Below are 20,998 nucleotides of genomic sequence, written 5' to 3' on the forward strand. Positions count from 1 at the left end.
AATGTGTCAGAATATCGTAGGATTATTTAGAGTTTCGTAGGATTATTCAGAATGTGTCAGAATTTCGCAGAATGTGATTATTTCGCAGAATGTGATTATTCCGAACGATATGATCATTTCGCTCAATTATTTCGCACAATTATAAGCAACTTGAAGAGATTATACTATCGCATGAGCACAAAATATGAGACAGAGGAAAGATGAGAATGAAGAAACAATTCGAACATTCAACATTTTCTCAAAGATTCTACCCTCATAGATAAAGAACAGAGGCAACTATGGATTACCAAGAAAACATTTTATGTTCTTTATCTTCTCGGCAAGAATCACCAAAAATGGAGTAATAATTTCGCATGAATAGAGGCAATACTTATTATTCTCATTCAAGGACGGATACTTCTTACATTTCAAGAATTGAATATTTCTTATACTTCATCAAGGATACTTCATGCTTCTTATACTTCTTCAAGGATACTTCATGCTTCGCATACTTCAAAAGATGATATTTCTTATTTACTTCGCAACATTCCGGAACTTCACAAAAGAATAGAGGCAAGTACGTACTTTTCAAATACAGTATTCTTTCGCTCGTTCCTTCATCAACAAAGATCAAAGACTACTCCAACAACACGTATCTCGCTCCAACAACTACAACAATGGATTTTTTCCTGAAGATCACTCTTCAAACAATATTCAAGAAAAAAGAGGAAAGATGTAGGATCCAAATATCGCACAAGTATTTAAAAGTGTGCGAGATTCATAAAAGGCTGTGCGATAATGTCGCACGGAGAATATGAAATAAAAGAAAATATGAGCTGTCATCCACTAGGGAGCATCCTATATAAAGAGAAAGGTAGGAGAGAGAAGAGGGACTGGTATTATTATCTTCTTATTCTTCCCCAAAAACCAGAGAAAGAGAGAGAGAGCTTCAAATACTCATTAATGGAGTCTCAATGTAATTCATATGTAATTCAATGATCATAGTGAAACCTAACCCCGTGGATGTAGATCAAATTGATCGAACCACGTAAATCTTGTGTCTTATTTTTTATTTTCATTATTTTTATATTTATTTTCATATCAAATAAGTTTAGATCTAGAAATCATAGTCATGATAATACAAGGGGTGTGTTGTAGGATTTCCTGCAACTACAATGACAGTAAAATAGATGCAACAAACTTCATCGGAGGCAGATAAATTATCTGTTTAAATGACCCAAATAATATCACTCTCCGAGGTATGAAATGAAAGTAAAGTCTTACAACTGTAGTAGGGAGACTTCCATGTTAATACTTTAATAAGAACATGCAAACTTAAAGTAAAATGAAAATCAGTGATAATAAGAGAAAACTAACACCTTACCCTAGACTGGTAGTTGCAAGCCATATATAGATGATTAATTTTCAAGATATTTAAAGCCATACTGAACCTACAAAGAAAACAGTAACAGAGATGGGTGAGTCGTTGATATAATAGAAACAACAAATAACAAATGCACTCATCAAAAAAATATCAAAAGTCCAAATTAATTACAGTACTTCAGAACAAAAGATGGAGATCAAACTCGAAAACTAAGGGACAAAAAGTTAGGAGCCTAAAAACTTCTCAAACATTCATTCAATAAATCTATACAAAACAAAACAGACCCAAAAAAATCCTATACAGGACAAAACAGACCCAAAAAAGTTGCAAGCAACCAACCATGAAAAGAGTCAAAACCAATCTAAGCTGAGGATTGCAGCATCTATGTGTGTACTCAACATTTGGAGTTTGTAAGGAACTCTTTAGACAGGACAAAAGAGATAGAATCATGAAAGCCACAAATAAGCTTTTACAATTAATCATACCAAAATAGATGCTATACAAAGTGAGTATTCATCCAATCCAGAAATGATTCTTCTGAAGGAGCATCCAATTTCACTCCTCTAAACAGAACATCATGATAAACTCACAAATTCGCAGATCATTATGTCAACTTAAGACCTTTGGAATGGGAATAGATTTCTATGAAAACACTCTCCTTTGTTAATATAATTCCTTAATTGACCCAACTATTCCGTATTCAATGATTCAGATACACGCCTAGAACGTTTGAATTTTTTGCGAAAACATAAGAAGCAAGTCCTAAATACATGCAGAAAAGCACAAAGAGAACACCATATTACCATGCTCATCCATAGATTATGTAAGAAAATGATACATGGCAGATAACTTGGGAATCATTGCAGAGAAGTTACAAAGAGAACTCTCCTAAACATTTCACTATTAGCAATTACATCAGTAGGAAGAAAATGATTAGATGGATATTTACCTATATCTGTGTCATTCGCAGTGAAAACCGCCTCATCTTCCTGGCGAAAATACTTCTTGGTTGTGGAGGGTAGAAAGTATAGAGTATCAAGGAGATGTGCAAGTTGTGGCAAGACAGCAAGGTATTAAAGACCCAATTAGGAGTGCTGAGCTTTAAAAAAAAGTAACTTCTTTGATATTCATTAACTCCAGAATTGCTTCACCACAAAATAAGGGTCGTGTGGGTACTTCGCGTGCAGTTATGAATAAATATTTAAATTTTAGAAAAATAAGCACGTAAACTTCTTCACACCTCACTACAGTCACTACCCGGGTTCAAAAATATACACACACAATTTAGAGATTATTAGAGATTATACAATATACACATGATCAAGATTCATTAGCTGGTGGTAAGATAAATACTCATAGGGGATGTCATTATAGAGGTAAGCAAATTCAATAATGTTTCACTTAAATTTATTGGATTTTCAATAATTTCATATAGGTTTATTCAAGTGAATCATCGCTGCTGAATACAAATATGCAGGTATAATATGGACTTAACTATCAACAACAAAAAAGAAGATATAAGATGGACCTGTAACGTTAGGTTCAACTTTCAACAACATTCATAGATTCATTCTCAAGTGATGTGAGGGACAATCAATGTTTGGTAACACAAAGCCCCCAGAGTTGTACCATCAGTAACATGAACAAAACCCCAATTCATATTTCATATTAATAATTATTCAAAATCCATAATTAAAATTCAAGATTTAAAATCCCACAAATTTAGAAAGAATATGGAAGCAGAAATCAAAATACCTCATCGGCAAATCTCCATCACTCCCCCACCTCATCGTATTCTTGATAATATTGACATTTAAAACCTAGGTTTCAAATTCCTTCCGTAACAAATTTTTAACGGCCAGAAACCTAGAGCACAAAGAGCAAAAAGAATAACATGGAAGAAAGAACTTAGGATTTCTTTCTTCTGGAAGAGTAAAAGGATACATCCATCTTTACTCATCATCTCTTTTCTTTGAAGAGATGAATTAAAACTCAACCTAATTTCTTTTAATAAATATGGGATTTTTTAGTGTCAAATTAACACCGAGACAAAAGGGGATAATTAGGGTCGGATATCAAAACACGATAGATGATTTTTTAGTGTAATGAAAGATAGCTTTCCTGAGTTAACTATGCGGATGAATACCCTTTCAAGGCTCCTCCAGATATTATACTAATTCAATCAATAACATAAAGAGAGTTCAAAATAGAAATTTAAATTAATACCATCAAAAAAAAGGAAATGATGGACCTTTTGATACTCTCTATAAATTTAATTGAAAAAAGGAACTAAAAAACTATAATCACGACAGTGATTGCTTAAAAGGTATTTCGTAGAAGCCTGAAATAATTGTACCTTGGATTTCTTCAAGGGAGTTGCATCATGGGAAAATATGCAGGAAGATCCCTGATAGGAGAACAATTCACGCAGATATTAGACGACACTGAATAGAAACATGTATGGAAAACCCCAAGATATAATCCTGGACGAGAATCTATCGGACTTGACTTTACCCGGAAAAAACCTGCAAGAAAAAACTGCAAAAACTTTAATCATTTCTCTTGCTAGTCAATTCTTTGAACATTTAAATCAAGCAGGGGAAATGTCAATGGATTAAGGAGAAAAATAAAATACATACAAAGGCGTCGTCTAATAGTTTTATTTATTTTTCTTTTTGAAAAGATATGTGGCATACCTACTACAGTAGAAAACCATATCAATGAACTGAAATTAATTCCAGTTATGGAATTAATCCATATCAAGGAATAATTCCATAACCGGCTATCTGTAACTCGAGTAGTTTCATCATTGTGTGCGGGTGTTTTGAATCTCGCCATTTGAACACGTATTTCTGCAATATTTTATTCCAATAGTTTATTCAAATCCTAGTTGTTGCTAGTTTCTGCAAGAATTTAAAAAGAAAAAAGAAGCATCAAACAGATTAAGTTGTTATTCATACTAATAAATATACTATGAGTGAAAAAGTAAAATCAAAACAGTAAATTTCTATTTGAAAGGCGATGTTCACTGGAATTAGTATGAAAGCATATGGCGAAATATGAGAACAACTAACACAATATCACACTATGGTCTCTGCTTCTATTAAGGATAATGCGATGAGATCAGGCATAGTAATAGAGGAGAAGCAGCTTTATGATCTACACTGTCTCCCTTTAACTTTTTCCACGAAAACAATTATGACCATCCACCAAATCCCATGAAAAGTTCGAAGCAATTTATCAGTTTAAAAGAGCTTTATTTCGATCCAAAGACATGATTGACGAAGCAACTTTTGAAGCTAATCTGTACATTTTTCTTCTGTAGGGTTTAAGGTTTCCGCTCTAGGTTTTTTTTTTTTTTTTTTGCTGTAAGTACACTGAAAGAGTTGCAGAAGAAGTAGGGTTCTGGAAAGAATTTAGTGGAGGTAACGTTCTGTTGTACTTGTTAATGGATGATATATCAGGTATCCACAACATCGTCACATCATTAAATGCCATGTATGCCTGATAATTCAACAAACAATTACTCCTTAAATTACAATTCTATCAAATATGTAAAGTAGGAATGCAGGGTAAAGCAGCAAAAGAAAACATATGGGCATTTGATATGAACCTCAAGGCCTAGACAATACGGTTGATATACCACTTGCAGTTGAAGAGAACAATATCAATGATGAGAACTTCAAGTGTCATTTAAACTCCAATTGTAAATATGATTGTACTAAAACTAAAATCAGTTTGGTACTAATTGTGTTAAACCACCAAATATAAGTGTCATGACGTGGAGCGATTTCTACTGTGTTATGTAAAGCCCTGGATGCTTGCTGTTTCAGCTAAGAATTTTGTGCTATTGGGAGTGGTACCAACCTGTCCTTGAACAAACAAAATTTTGACATTATCCTTCCCGTCGCGCATGGCGAACTCTGTGTCCAATGATGCTCCTTTAAAATCTCCGAGTTTCAATTTACATGCCTAAAAAGAGCACTCAAACAATTGCATTAGAGTTACATCAACAAATACATTCTAAGAAGTACGACAAACTCCTACATTTAAGAATTGCAGTACTAAAATATTTCCTTGTTCTTTTCCTGTAAAATCACAAACTCAGCAATTTAGCAAAAACGCACAGAATTTCTATTAAATTTAAGCAAAACAGCATGAAAATCTTAAAGTCAGTGGAATATAGAACAGAAGGAAAGTGTCTTATGATTCTGAAGAAGTTGATTAGTCATCATCATAAGCATCTATAGCATAGGCTTCACCATCTAGAATTTTAGAGATAAGGAGAGGAAAATAATGATGGTTAGACAAAACAATCTTTTTACCTAGTTATAAAATCAATTTCACAAATCAGTTAAAAGAACAATACCTCATAAGATTCATTTGATGCATAAAGATTGGTTCAAACAACACTAATCTCGCTACAAACCAAACTCCATTATCATGAAGCCATTGTGCATCCAGGTCACTGCCGCAAACAACCACTAATCCAAATCAAAATAAACAACCACTTATCCAAATCAAAATTAATGTAAAATATAAATCCGAGAAAATTGATGAACAAAGAATCAACATTATTCAGATACCTCTCTACCAAACATTAATCCAAATCAATTATTTTATTTTGATGAATCCTACTCTTACCCTTTTATCCACCTGCAAAATCAACAAAAAGTGGTAACCCTGATCAAGATAAAGGACAACAATCACACATCATCATCTACTTATACCCATCTAAACTAAGAAGTTCAATTTACATGAAATTGATGAGTTAGAAAAACTAAAATTAAAAGAATGTGATGACTTTTTTACCCAGACTCTTATTAGATTGAAGCAAAATAACACCCAATAAGCACCAAATAATTAGGTTAGGATTTGAACTTAATCATCTGTTTATTCCAGAATCAAAACAACAATGCATTATAACCCCCTAAAACAAAAATTAAAATCAATTAAAATTAAACAAAAAATAGGATTAGAATTTCAGTTTGGGACTGTGAGGTAGCATCACTGATTTTCAAATTGAGAGAAAAGTTCGAATTTGGTGAAACATGGAGATACTGAAAAAGGGTATGAACGATTTGAAGAAGGGTATCAATGATTTTTTAGCAATAATTTAACACCGAAATAAATGGTGAGAGATTTGGTTGAAAATTTACAGCCTGAAAGATGATTTTCCCCTCTGTTTCTTCCTCTGATGGATGAGTCTCCATTTTTGAGAATTTTATCCTGGCTTAGTAGAGGAGATGGATCCAAAGGGAGATGAAAGAGGCAGATCGATTCGTTTTAATGATCTGATGATGCTAGTAATAAGAACCACTGCAACTATGCTAGTAAGGTGCAATTAGGGTTTCCATTCGTAGATTTAAATAAAAGTAAAATAAGAACCACTGCAACTATGCGGATGTGAGTGAAAGATCTCGATTTTACACAATCAATCTGAAAAATTATTCAGAATATAGTGAAAAAACTTCGAATTCGAAAGGTAAAAAGTATTCGACATCTGTGATAAACATCGGAATGATTTCCATAAAACTGTGAGGTGATATATACGGTAAAACTCGAGTTTCATAAGTGTGGCCCCCTTTCATTCACAGCCGTCCAAGTCATACCTCGATCAGGACGATAGGGACCGCCAGATGAGCCTCTCGGTTCAATCCTGTCCGTCTAATGACTCTCAAATCTCAAAGTTAAACACCACCTTTTTTTTATTACAGTGATAGAAGCCTCCAGAACTACAACTGGAAGTGGAACTACTTCTGAATTTGTATCCTGCCAGGAAAAGGAAATTAATCCTGAACTAACACAGAACAGGAAATAGAATATCAAGGTGCATGTGTGTATATATGTATACCACACCACAGCATCACTATTTTCTATAGTTTCTTCTTTGCCGAGAGACAACAAAGAAATAAAAGAGTTATTTTAATGGAGGAAGACAAGTCAGGGAATTCGTTGCAAACACCAGGAATCGATGGCAAGAAACGTAATGTTTCATATTTCTATGAACCAACTATAGGTGATTATTATTACGGCCGGGATCATCCGATGAAACCACATAGAATTCGTATGGCACACAGCTTAATAGAAGGTTATGGACTTCATAAATCAATGCAAATCTGTAAACCATATGCAGCTACGCCCCAAGATATTGCCAAGTTCCATTCAGATGATTACGTTAACTTTTTATCTTCTGTTAGTCCTGAATCTCTATCAGGTGATCATCTAAAGAGGTTTGGTGTTGGTGAAGACTGTCCTGTTTTTGAGGGTTTGTTCGAGTTTTGCCAAGCTTCTGCTGGTGGTTCTATTGGAGCTGCTGCTAAACTGAATAGAGGGGATGCTGATATTGCTTTGAATTGGGCTGGGGGTTTACATCATGCTAAAAAGTGTGAAGCGTCAGGGTTTTGTTATGTTAATGATATCGTTCTCGGAATTCTTGAATTGCTCAAGAATCATGAACGTGTTTTGTATGTCGATATCGACGTGCACCATGGTGATGGAGTAGAGGAGGCATTTTTATCTACAAATAGAGTCATGACTGTCTCGATTCATAAGTACGGGGACTATTTTCCTGGAACTGGGCAAGTTTACGACATTGGTGTGCATAATGGAAAGAACTATGCACTCAATGTACCACTCGGTGATGGTATCGATGATGACAGCTTTCGAGGTTTGTTCCGTCCAATTATTCAGAAAGTCATGGAGGTTTATCAGCCAAAAGCAGTTGTTCTTCAATGTGGTGCAGATTCATTATCTGGTGATAGGTTAGGTTGCTTCAATCTATCTATTAAGGGTCACGCAGACTGTCTAAGATATCTTAGGTCCTTCAACGTGCCTTTGATGGTCTTAGGTGGTGGAGGCTATACCATACGAAATGTCGCACGCTGTTGGTGCTACGAGACAGCAGTTGCAGTTGGAAAGGAGCCTGATAACAATCTGCCCGAAGGGAACAAATACATGGAGTACTTTGGTCCAGACAATGTCCTCCATTTCGATATAAGCAGAATGGAGAATGAAAACTCACCTAAATATTTGGACAAATTAAGGACCATTCTGTTGGACCGACTTTCGGATATGGAGCATGCCCCAAGTGTACAGTTTCAAGAGAGACCACCCACAACTGAACCCCCAGTGGAGGAAGAGGAGGATATGGATGAAAGGTGAATAATTCATGGACAAGGAAGATCGACAGCCTACGGGATTCATGGAGGAAAGTCTAAAGAAGCATATAAAGATCTCACACTCCTACACATTCTTTAGAAATAAAAACAGTAATTTTTCATTATGTATATTGTTTGGCAGCTTTAAAATTGATCATTATATTGCTTAACAGTAATTCGTGTGCCTAATGACACACTGAACGCACATTTAACCAAGGCAAGTTTGCACACAATACAAAAATAAAAATAAATAAATCCAGATACTGGTAAACAAAGAGTAAAAAAGCAATCAGAATTGCAAACAACAATCACAGTAAAAAAGAATATTTTTACAAGATCTCGGTGAAAACGTACATTATATTGGCGGTATCTTGAAATTCTAAAATACAACTGTGAACTTATACTGTCAAAGTACTCAAAAGCAATGATTATATTGTTGTGGTGATTCTTCTAAATGACGAGACCTTGGAGCCTTCTTCGACAGTACCTGTTCATCTGAAAATAGTAAATTGAATTAGTAGAGTGAAAATTACATGAAACAGAAGATAATAATCGGAAAATAAGAAAGTGGAAACAAACCTAATTACAATTAAAAATCTCATAAAAGTATAACTCCATGTAAATCCAAATGTTGTGTTGCATGACCTTGTCTATTGCATCATGCCAACAACAAAACTGTGTGATTCTAACTAATTGCAATACTGACCTTACTGACTCAGTCGTTCTTAGATTTTGTAAATTAATTCTCATACGCAGGTAAGGATCCTAAATGGTGCATGTAATTAGGATATCAAGAAAAAGCAACACTTTTCACCAGAATGCTCCGCAATATATACAGTCAAAGTATTCAAAGCAAATCACACAGAAAAACATAAGCTGCAAGGTCAACAACTAAACCAAATAGGGAGGTCAACTCCATTTCAGTCTGTTCTGAATTCAGTGGCACTATTTCACTACCCCATGTTATCCAAGCTAGCCTGAAGACTGTTGACAAAACCCAATGCGGAGCAAGATATTTTACAACAAAGACCTGCTTAGAGAATTTTTCAAGCCATCAGGTACACATGGATCTGAAGGAATGTTACAAGGTCTACAAACTGATAAGCAATATAACATATGGAACGTACTGAATGGTAAATCCATTAATACTTGGCAACATCACTGGCTTATGACTTCTCCTATTTAGTTACCTCCTAACTCAGAAGTTCCCTCTGCAATTTCCCCTCTCGCATTTTATTCAAAATAATAGACCTCAACGGAACCTTCCCAAGCTACAAAAATGTTTTGGCTCTTCTCATATTCTACAAATCGCTCAAATCAGGCTATTTCAGCATACTGATGATAGTACTCATTGGGCTCTCACTAAATCGGGATACTTCTAAGTTAGTTCCACTTACAAAGCTCTCGTTTTACGACATCAAACACCTACATATAGTACATCAAACTCAAGAATCTTTATGGAAAAACTGCTCTTACAAATTCAGCTATCAAATCCAGTCTTGACCTTCTAATATCAACTAAATACAACGTCTTACAAATTACTGTGTAGAGTTTCTAACTACATTGATCTTACTGACTCGGTTGTTCTTACATTTTGTAAGTTTATATTCATGTGCAACAGTAAGGATGGTAAAAGATGCATGTCAGTAAGATATCAAGAACAAGCAAAACTTTTCACCAGAATGTTCCGCTATATATACACTCAAAGTACTCAAAAACCAAATCACAGAGAAAACACATAAGCTGCAAGGATGGCAAGGTAAACTACTAACCAAACAGGGAGGTCAACTCAAATATAGTCTGTTCTGAATTCGACGGATCTATTTCATTATGCCATAATCCACTATACAACTTCAGAATCAAATTCAGACAGTACTGTTAGAGCAAAGCAAACTCAAAAGATAAACTAATTTACAGCTTGGAATTCTCTTTTCCTTCCTAAACGACTTGGTGGATTAGGCTTTAAAAATCCCCATCTTTTTAACCTTGCCATGTTATCCAAGCTAGCGTGGAGATTCTTAACAGAACACAATGCCACAAGAGCAAGATATTTTACAACAAAGACCCACTTAAAGAATCTTTCAAGCCGTCGGGTATATGGATCTGGAGTATTTTACAAGTTCTACAAAGTGTTAAGCAATATTCGATATGGAGACTAGCTTCACCAAAAATATCAGCATCAATAAATGACTAAACACACCTTAGAATTGAAACAAGCAAGTGTTCGCAAAGCAAGTTGCACTACAGCAGAAACAATGAAGAGCTCCATTGAAAAACACACCAGGACATCCATATTGATAACCTCCATGAAATGAGTATATGACCGTGCATTGAATATTACTCCGTGAATTCGATCTTACTGAATACACTTCAACATTGGAGCAACATCCGATATTGCCACTACTTTGTAATCATCGATGTTGCTATCATAACCAAATCCATAGGCTATGTCGTAACCACGTTTTCTCACTGTTTGCATTTTGAATTCCTTATATTGTCTTGTGAATGGATTCAAAATACTAAAATAATTGGTCTCCTGGTTTCCCCTTTCATAATCAACTCTATCTTCCCTAAGAATCTTTATGCAAATTAAGCCATTACATGAACCCATGTTGCCAATATGTTTTAGTGGGAGATTCAAATGGGTAATTAAGCAGAAGTGCTGGTTTCGGTAATGATGATGAAATTGAGGCATAATCTAATGGCATAGAGTAAATCATAGGGGGAGTCGTTGGCGAGCGACCACTAAACAAGAGTTTAGGGTTGCTGTTCTTGGTCTGAATCGAAGGATTAACATGATTTTTGATAAATCTAGGTTTAGAAAGACGATCCTTGAAAAGCTTACAGACGCACCTGGATGACAAGATTGAATTACCTGGTAATTTCCAAAATATCTCATCAGATATTTCTTCAGGAACATTTTTCCACCGAGATATTGCTTCTTCTTGCTTTAATCTTGATTTTTCCTTCAATTTGGATCTGGTACGGGATGCCACGCCCATTTTTGCTGCTGCTGCTGCTGCAAGATCAATTGAATTGATTCGGGAGGTTACAGAATTGGGGTTTCGTTTCAGGGTTCAAGAAATCAAAATGGGAAAGCGGTAGACGATCTGATAGATACTGGGGAGGGGCGCACATATCCTACCCTTACCCGCCATCCTATCCTACCCGTCATAACTTTTTACCCGTATCTTATCCTATCCGATATTTGACGGGTATGGTGACGGTTAAACATTATTTTATCCGTCGTCAAATGGATAGGGTGACGGATAAAACCCGAAATTATCCTATCCTACCCGCTCACCCGCCTAATATATGTAAAAGACCAAATAATCCTTGTCCTTTTTTTAGTCTCGTGTCCATTGTTCCGTTATTTTAAAACAAACAAGGGGTAAAATGTTAACTCCATGTCTTTTGTCAAATCGATCTAAATCTAATACAGAAAACTATCATTTCTCGTTTTCTCCTTCAACCATTTCTTCCACCTTGTTCTTTTTCAATAGAATCTCAGGTAAATCTTTGAAGTACCCGAAATCAGCCATGGCTCTGAGATTAATAGCTAGGGTTTTAGGATGATTCTTGTGAAGCCATAACGCATAAGCATAAAACCTTCTTTATTTACCAGTACCTCTCACACCTCTCAAGTTGCATATCAAATTTAAAGCTGTTAACGGATCTCGTTTAGAACCCTTTACTCGGTTGATTCAAGGTAAGATCTAACTTCAAAGTTTATTTCGTTTCATTTTATTTTTTTGTGTTAAATTGATTGAAAAATCATAGGGTTTTACGATTTCATGGATGTTGCAGGATACGATATTAGGTAATCTTAATTGATTAGGACAGTTCCAATATATGATTGATTAGACATAGTTCCAATCATAGCTAATCTTAATTGAGATTATTGATGTACATTGTTTGATATGAATTTGTTGCAGAATACGAGGAATCTGAGTGTTTAAAGCTAATGAAGGGTTTAATAAGTGGTTCTTCCTCCTCCTCCTCCTCAATTAATTCCTGATTTGAAATCCAAACTAATTTTCAGGTGAATTCACTAAACCCAGATTTCCTTTTCCATTTTTTTACCCAAATACTAGGAGGGTTTTGTGTAGCTGAAATAATTTTATATTATCACTACTGTGCTACTGTCAATTCATTCTATATTATCCAATGTGTCACTACTGTACTACTGTCAATTCATTCTATATTATCCAATGTGTTTATCAATTATTATTTTTCTACCACCGATAACCGGAGACAACAAAACTATGGATTACCGGATCAAACGGAAACAGAAATGTAAATAACAGTTGCACATGGACTTGATCCCCATATATATTTTGGATTTTTTTCAGTGTGCATGTGTTGATACCTGATTGGTAAGTCCCTCGATACCACACAATTATTCTGCAACCAAACTACTGTTTTCTTTGTTAACTGGTGAAATGTAACGCCACCTGTTTGATAATGATTTCCTCAGTACTCTAAGAATGTGAATTGTGATGTCTGATTTCCTTCTTTGTGTTATTAGCTTTCTTTAGGTTTAGGTGTCACCACTACTCACTAGACAGAGACACAGAAGAGTTCTCCCGAGTAGAGTAACTGACATAAACGAAATTTTAAAGACCCGGACCTTTTGTTCTGCATAGTGATTAGAAATCTTCATCAGCTCCACATTGTTATGGTACTCTTCCTTCAATTTGTGTTGTTTAAGTGCTAGTGCAAATCAGTTATTGAGTTTGACTTCTTTAATTATTGCTTGTTGGTTATGGTTTCGTCTAGTTATCTTGTCGTAAACGTATTTCTTCACATCAGAAAAAGTCACTAAACATGGTTTAGTTTGTGCATGCTTAGTGTGAGGAAACATGGTTGAGATTACATAAGTGACGTCAACGAGACCTCATATTCCCTCTCAAGCTGCATCTCAATCTGTGCAACGAAGGGTCGGTGATGTTGCATCTCCGCCACCTCCACCTCCACCATCTTCTCAACCTGAGGTCAGAGAAAGTATGAATCGGAAGAGGACATCTTGGGTATGGGAGCATTTTGAAAGGAGTGTTGATGAAGCTGGTATTACATGGGGGAAATGTAACTACTGTGAATGTGGTAAATATAAGGCTGGTGGTAAGGAGTATGGAACATCAAATTTGAACTATCATTTGACTAAGTGTCAGAAGTATTTGGATACACTAGAATCTGCGCAGTTGGGACAACATTCTCTCGGTCAGCCTAGCAATCTGGGAGATCAACAACGTATGGTTGGGGCTACGTTTTGTCAAGAAGCATATAGGAGAGCCTTGATAAATTTCATTATCATAAATGAACAATATTTCTGAATGGTTGAAGGTGAAGGGTTCATAACATTTTATAGGTATCTTGAGCCGAGGTTCAAACTTCCATCTCGGATGACCGTCTATCGTGATCTTTGCAGGCTGTTTGTGACTGAAAAGGCCAAGTTGGTGAACTATTTCAAGGTGAACAAGGTTAGAGTTTGTCTCACAACAGATACTTGGACGTCTATTCAGAACTACAACTACATGGTAGTTACTGCTCACTTTATTGATGACCACTGGAAGTTACACAAAAGAATCATTTGTTTTTGTTTAATCACTAGTCATGGAGGCGAACATATTGGAAGAACATTGAAGAAGTGTTTTATAGAGTGAGGAATTGAGAGAGTGTTCTCCATCACTCTCGATAATGCATCTGCAAATAAAAAAGCAATATAATATGTCAAGGAGAGAGTTATAAGTTGGGGATCGTCGATTATTGGAGGCAAACATTTACATGTTAGATGTGCTTCCCACGTATTAGCTTTAGTTGTTAAGGATGGGTTGAAGAAGTATCATACTTCAGTGGCCAGAATCAGGTCAGTGGTTAAATACGTCACAGCCTCTCCTGCTAGGATGAAGAGGTTCTTAGAAGTTGTATCTATAGAAAGAATAGAATATAAGAAGGGATTAATGTTAGATGTGAAAACAAGATGGAACTCCATCTACTTGATGTTGGATGCTGCGAAAAATATGAAAAGGTCTTTATAAGGCTAGGACGGTCAGATAAAGCATTTCGTGAGAGGTTTATCTTCGACATTCCCGATGAACCAAAAATGGGTGATAATATTGATGATATTGATAGTACAGATGTTCCTGATGAATATGAATCTAGTTCATCTGATTTTGATGCTTCTGAAGAACCCTTAGATGGTCGGAGAAAAGTCAAGAAGAAAAAGCCTCGTGTGCATGCTCCTGAAAAGTATGATTGGGCTAATGCTCGAGTCCTAGTTCAGTTTCTACAGGTATTTTATCTTTATTTATCAACCATTTTAGAACTGATTGCATGATACAAAACAAGGTCTGAAACCAGTAGATAGATTGTAGACTGCCATAAACAAGGTCTCATTCTCTTTAAATTAGTCTTAACTTTTGATGATTACTCGTTGAATCTTCTTTTTACATACAACTGAACTGGGTTAAGAAATTTACTGAAACTTGTCATCTTTTTCTTATCGTAAAGAATACCACAAGACATTGTTGTAGCTCTTTTAGTATGATGTGGACTGGGGACCTTGGATTGTTTGACTGGTTATGATGGTTCAGATGTACAGTCTTTTATTGTCCTCTAGTAGTTCGTCGCTTGTCATGTTGTAAACTTGGTACATGTTATGGAATTCAGAACCAGGGTTATTTATCATTTCTTGCCTCGTATGTGTTTATGTTTTTTTTTCACATTTTCTAGAAAACTTTTGATGCTTACTTAGATAACAATTAGTACTATTCTACAAGAATTTTATGAAGCCACCGTTGAGTTCTCTGGTTCTACCTATGTCACTTCGCATACATTTTTGGTGAAATAACGATGTTCGTGCAGATTTGAATGATTGGCAAAAATCTCGTGATCCTTACTTAAGCCATATGGGTGAGAAGATGTTACTAAAATACAACAAGTATTGGGGTGAGTATGATAACATGAATCCTTTATTGTTTATTGAGGTGCTTCTTTTTCCAAGAGAAAAAGAACGTGGATTGCAAGTAATATTAGAAGACTTGATTGTGCATGACATTCCTTGGATGAAACAAAGATTGGTAAAAAAAATGGTTAGATAAAATGAAAGTGGATTTTAATGAATTATTTACATCTCATAAGGCAGAATATACATGTAGCGCCCCCTAAGATAGCAGTTGACTAATTCAAGAGATTAGTTATAAAATGAGGCACCAACGATCCAAATCATCTATTTAAAACACTAAAAAAAAAGTTATAAACAAAGATTAACCCAAATTTAAACCCTCTCTGAATTAAATACAAGAACTCCTCTCAAGTGATACATATTTAATAATGAGTTGGTTTACAAATAGAATATAAACACGAAAATAAACATAGCGGAAGCTAACCAACTAACGAAACCAACCCCTCGAAGCTTTCATCGCCACATGCACAACTTGATCTGAATCTGTCTCTGAAACTGAAAGTGGGAATGTGTGAGCACATCATCCCTAAAAGGGGTGCCCCATAGAAATAACAACTAACTTTCAAGTAATCACTAGAATGATTTAAAGACAATGCTGGTTTTACTGAAAACCGTTAGAAAAACGGAAAACAGAATAAAACATATTAAGATAGTAAATTGTACTGATAATATAAAGTCCTACCAACCAATAAACCGGCACACATTCACAATATAAATAATAGTTGAGCGACGTCTTCCTTCGGAGTAGCAAGGCATGACTGTTGCAGATTCTTCAATGATCACTAAAGCGCCCATGAGGTTTCCGTCCTCAAGTCATGAATGATATGTACCTTACCAGTACCTTATTCTACGCGCACTCTACATAGGAAGTATTCAAAGGAAACAAATGGTAATAACATTATATCCGACCGAAGTGCTTACACAGTGTAGAGCCATATACACCGCGTAAATCCAACAATCTTATATAAGATTCTCAACATCACTTTCTCTAAACACCAAAACATAATATAATATCTTTTGAAAGTAATTTAAAAGAACAGTAAACAGCCATGTATGAGACATGCGTTGCCCCCGTACAAAAATTGGGAAAATATAATGGCCAAATTAAAACCAGACCTATATAATATTCAGCCCAACGAGGCCTATCTAGTTTTGCAATAAATAGATATAACATTTGGGAGCACACATCTCACACCAATCAAAAGGAAAACTTCTCCCTTTCATGCTAACAACAAATAAAGATTGTAATCACTTTCCAGTGAATGGAAAGAATCACATTTTGGAAAATAAGTAAATACTCCCAAAACAAAGATATTAGTTGTTTCTAAAGATCTAATCACATCCCAAAATATAAAAAAAAAAACTAGTTTGTATTACACACAAATAATACATGCATACTCTGTCATATAGTAACAAAGATATGCATAGATTTCACAAAAGATAGATTTATAAAACAATAATGAATACAAGAGAGTTCGTTATCGATTCCCACCTCTTTTGATGACAAGCCTCGCCGACCTTGAGATGTTCAATCCACTGGATTATCCTTTGAATCGATCGTTGTTAATAACGACTAATTGTTAATCACACAAGCACTCTAAAGATTAGCCAAAAAGGCCCACACAAGACTCATAATATAATCTCATACAACACTCTAGTTATAGACTAAGTGAACTATCTAATGATTCTAAGCCCATTAATTATTCTACACCTTTTCATTGTCTATCTTTAGCACATCTAAGATTTACTAATTGATTTAGGTTGGTTCTACAGTTCATTAGATATGTCTCCTGAATATCTACAAGTTTGTAAAAGGAACCAAAGCTCAACTCGGACCACAAATGGTCCAATTCATCTAAATAAGAAAACTAGATTAAAGCCCAAGTCCACTAAACTCGGCCCACTACACAAGACCCAGTCCATCTGGGTCAAATTAACGGTCAGTGACAGTCAAAGGAGTCAGCTAACAGTCCACGCTAGTCAAAGACAGGGTCAAGGTCCAACTCGGTCCACTGAGTCAAGACAGGTAACTCGGTGGGTCAATACGGTTCAATTCAGTCAGCTTAACTGAGTCAGGCAACAAGAAATCAGTCAGACAATCTGACTAGGATGACTAATAGATCTAAGTCTCAAGAAACATAAATTCAAACAATCATTACTATAATTCAACTCTAACAATACAACTCTAGTAGAAAACATCTTCTTAACTGAACTCACACTAATTCTAACCCTATTACAGAAATTATGTCATCTCCTTCTCCAAACAACATCATCATCTATGTCAAACCACAATTGTAACTCCATCTAGCCCTTCACCAATGAGCACTAACACTGACAGTTCTATTTCTAAAGCCTTGTTATTCAAAAACCACCTCCACCTGCAACAGCTCAGTTGAGACCATAATCAATTCATTTGCATTCCAACACCTCACAACTGTAACTAAGCAATGACCTTCTTTCACCATCTCAGTCCAATACCCCTAACCACAAACCAACTTCACTCTGCAATAGTTCCATAGCTTAACCTAAATCATTCATCTAAGGCCTCAATCCCAAGTAATTATGAACACTCACTCAAAATACACCACCAGCTCAATACCACACTTGTAATCCAGATCAACAACAACTCGGCTCCACCATTTCCATAACTCCTGCCATTGCAAAAACACAAACAGCACCATCTTATTTGGCTACCATTCAACATTACAACTACCTGCAACACCAGTTGTATAATATTCCTATACATTAATCACCAAACCCAACCTTCAATTCAGTTAAACAACCTCCACATCTAATCCAATTCTAGCACACTCAGACTTCAATTCAAAGACACAATCTATATCAGTTCTCAACACCACTGATTAACACAACCAACACCAGCACCACCAGTTCAGCTGAATCAAAATATCCCTTTCACAGCTTCAACAACATCTAACACAACTTAATTTTTATCTCAAATAACCTCCTGCCACAACCAATTTCATCAGCACAATAATTTCATCACCACCTTCAAGCCATGAGTTCAATAACCAAACACCACCAGTAAACTCCATCTTCAAACATCTTTATCAAATTCATCCTCTTCATCAGCAATTCTCATCTCAGAAGAACTAATCCTCAACTTCAATTTATCCAAAACCCTAACTTGAAACTCAATTGCGAAAGAACTAAAATTAAATCCCTATACAACTATCTCCGCTCAGATTAAGGACAAACCCATGTAATATTTCAACAAAACATACTGAATTTCATAAAAGAAATCAATCAAAATAGAAACCCTAAATACAATCTCCGATTTACCTTTTTATCGATTGTTCATCAGAACTGCTTCATCTCGTCAAATCAATAACAACCCCTCAATTCTCCATCCATCAGCAACACTATGTCATCATCAGTTCTACACGAACTCTAACTTCATGAATCCTAACTTTAATTCAAGATTAACATCACCTTCTTCTTCTCCTGAAGTTTAACAACTTCAATTCTAACCTCATCTTCTTTGATTCGTCAAGCTAACTAATTTTCTATAAAAATTTCACACAAAATAACTCAGTTCTGCTGAACTGAGATCGACAGAGAGAAGGAGAGGAAAAACAGAGAAGAAGAATGAAGAAGAAGGAAAGAGAAGAAGAAAAGAGAAATGAGTTTTCTCTCGACACGTTTTGGTGAAGATAAGTCCAAAGAAAATTACTAAGGCACCCACGTTTGGATAAAGGCATCCAGGTCGGTCTAAGGCAAGGTTACTATTTTTCCCCTCACACTAATCTGATCATATCTTTTGCGTTCGGTATCCGAATGATACGATCGAGTAGTCCATCTCGCATAACTTCTCGAGATATATCTAGTGATACTAGTTTCACATTTAGATTGTTGTTAGATTAATTTTTATTAATCAAGGTTCATCTCTAATTAATCGAGTCATTAGCGGCTTAGTCGTCTCTTGATCATCGCTAGACCAGTCAAATACATTGACGAGCTTGAGGGTCCTTACAATACAGGTGTAGGAAGTGTGTTAGCCTCATCAGAATTTTTAGGTGAAACTGGTGGTAGTACTAGTCAAGAGAGTTCTAGTTCTACGATACATAGAAAGAGAAAACATAAGGCACATAGAGAACAACGTAAAACCCAGCTGTCTACAATGGAGGATTTTGACAAATCAGAGGTGGAAAGATATTTGTCGAAGCAGATTTACTCACCAACAAAAGACAATAAAGAAGGTTCAAATTTTGATATATTGACTTGGTGGAAAATCAATGCTGCAAGGTTTGATATTCTGTCACTCATAGCAAGAGACATACTTGCGATTCCTGTCTCTTCAGTTGCAAGTGAATCCTCTTTCAGTACTGGAAAGCGAATTCTTGGTCACTTCTGAAGTTCTTTAAGGCCCCGAACTGTGGAAGCACTGATTTTACTGCAAAACTGGTTGCGGACACCAATTGACATTGATCCCTCTATATTTGGAGCTTAGGAGAACGGGGATGACGTCTTAGAGTCAGGTATACAACTTTCCCTGCTCATTAATTATATGTAAATACACTATACTTCTGCTAGCTAACTCACTTTACTTCGTGATAAGCATATGAGATAGTTAACTTGTCAAATGGAGTAGTCGGTTGGTTAATAGTCTTCTTTGTTATTATGATGTTATGTAATTCGCCAACTAGTGTGTTTTTATGTACTACTGCATTGTTGATATCCAACAGTTCATCGACTGATTCTGTATGGGAGACTCTTTAAGTTCTTAGGATTGAAGTATGAATTGTAAAGTGATTTAGGATCTAGACTCATAAGATAACCTTGTTTGGGAGATTCAATAAGACGCAAGAAATGACACGGAACTAGGATTTAAAATCTGCTAGTAGTCAGTTTCGTCTGCACTCTTGCCACACTTCCATTAGGCGATAAGTAGCTCACCTGGACTTCTAGGATAGTACTAAAATAGGCAATAAATTCCATAAAAAGCACATCTTGTTGTGTACAGCTCTTGCAACAGGGAAATGCATTAGCCATTAGTAAATGCTAGATTAAAAGGTTTATTTCTGCCTTGTATTTGACACCTTATTGTCAACCTAAAGTGTGGATATCCATATTGGTTATGCAACTGAGAGTTTTTTTATTGAGAAATGAAATAACAAGAAGGAAGAGTATTCTTGTAATGGTGAATTGCTTTTTCATCTAAGCATGTATGTTTTTTTTATACAACTTGCTCATTTACCTCCTCTGCATCTGATCAAAATATTCGTATAATACGAATCGTATTGGTGTGGCGGCCAGGCATCTCTCATTGGCTGGTCTTTTGTAATAGTACTACTTATATGCTTGCTCTCTCCCTTATATCAGTAAGAGAATCTAACAAGAGATAACTTGTATGCAGATTTATTTGGTGATCTTAGTACTTATTCCATCATCGTAGATGATGATTGAAGAAGAAGATCAATATGAAGAGCTTTTGGTGATGATATTGTTATATGAAGAACAAGGTCACGTGAAGAACATGGAATTGGGCTGGGA

The 20,998-nt window shown here is 35.6% G+C and overlaps 1 protein-coding gene and 2 long non-coding RNA genes across 20 annotated transcripts; 1 reads left to right on the plus strand and 2 right to left on the minus strand.

Moving 5' to 3' along the window:
* Positions 1-595: 595 nt before the first annotated feature.
* Positions 596-6,871, minus strand: LOC113334140. Of its 18 annotated transcripts, none has more exons than XR_003352539.1 (8): positions 6,523-6,871; positions 6,176-6,252; positions 5,950-6,019; positions 5,733-5,831; positions 5,231-5,335; positions 4,060-4,266; positions 2,313-3,888; positions 1,086-1,430 (listed from the first exon to the last, which is right to left on the minus strand). It is a non-coding gene; the product is annotated as an uncharacterized LOC113334140 (long non-coding RNA). The 18 variants fall into 18 exon arrangements; XR_003352545.1 differs by having other exon boundaries at positions 2,313-2,508; positions 3,119-3,229; positions 3,720-3,888; positions 5,950-6,871; XR_003352541.1 differs by adding an exon at positions 596-648 and having other exon boundaries at positions 1,364-1,430; positions 5,950-6,871.
* A 420-nt stretch (positions 6,872-7,291) lies between these two features.
* Positions 7,292-8,527, plus strand: LOC113334034 (histone deacetylase 6-like). The gene has a single exon (XM_026580383.1). It carries the CDS (start codon positions 7,292-7,294, stop codon positions 8,525-8,527), a length of 1,236 nt encoding a protein of 411 aa, XP_026436168.1.
* Positions 8,528-8,685: 158 nt separating this feature from the next.
* LOC113333974 lies at positions 8,686-11,641 on the minus strand. The gene is made up of 2 exons (XR_003352482.1): positions 11,399-11,641; positions 8,686-9,018 (listed from the first exon to the last, which is right to left on the minus strand). It is a non-coding gene; the product is annotated as an uncharacterized LOC113333974 (long non-coding RNA).
* Between the last annotated feature and the right edge of the window lie 9,357 nt (positions 11,642-20,998).

The sequence above is a fragment of the Papaver somniferum genome, unplaced genomic scaffold, assembly GCF_003573695.1.
Source record: "Papaver somniferum cultivar HN1 unplaced genomic scaffold, ASM357369v1 unplaced-scaffold_135, whole genome shotgun sequence".
Lineage (NCBI taxonomy): Eukaryota > Viridiplantae > Streptophyta > Magnoliopsida > Ranunculales > Papaveraceae > Papaver > Papaver somniferum.

Bases quoted from the DNA above. Each gene is read 5' to 3' on its own strand.
- LOC113334034 (XM_026580383.1), top strand. From the start codon at position 7,292: ATGGAGGAAGACAAGTCAGGGAATTCGTTGCAAACACCAGGAATCGAT.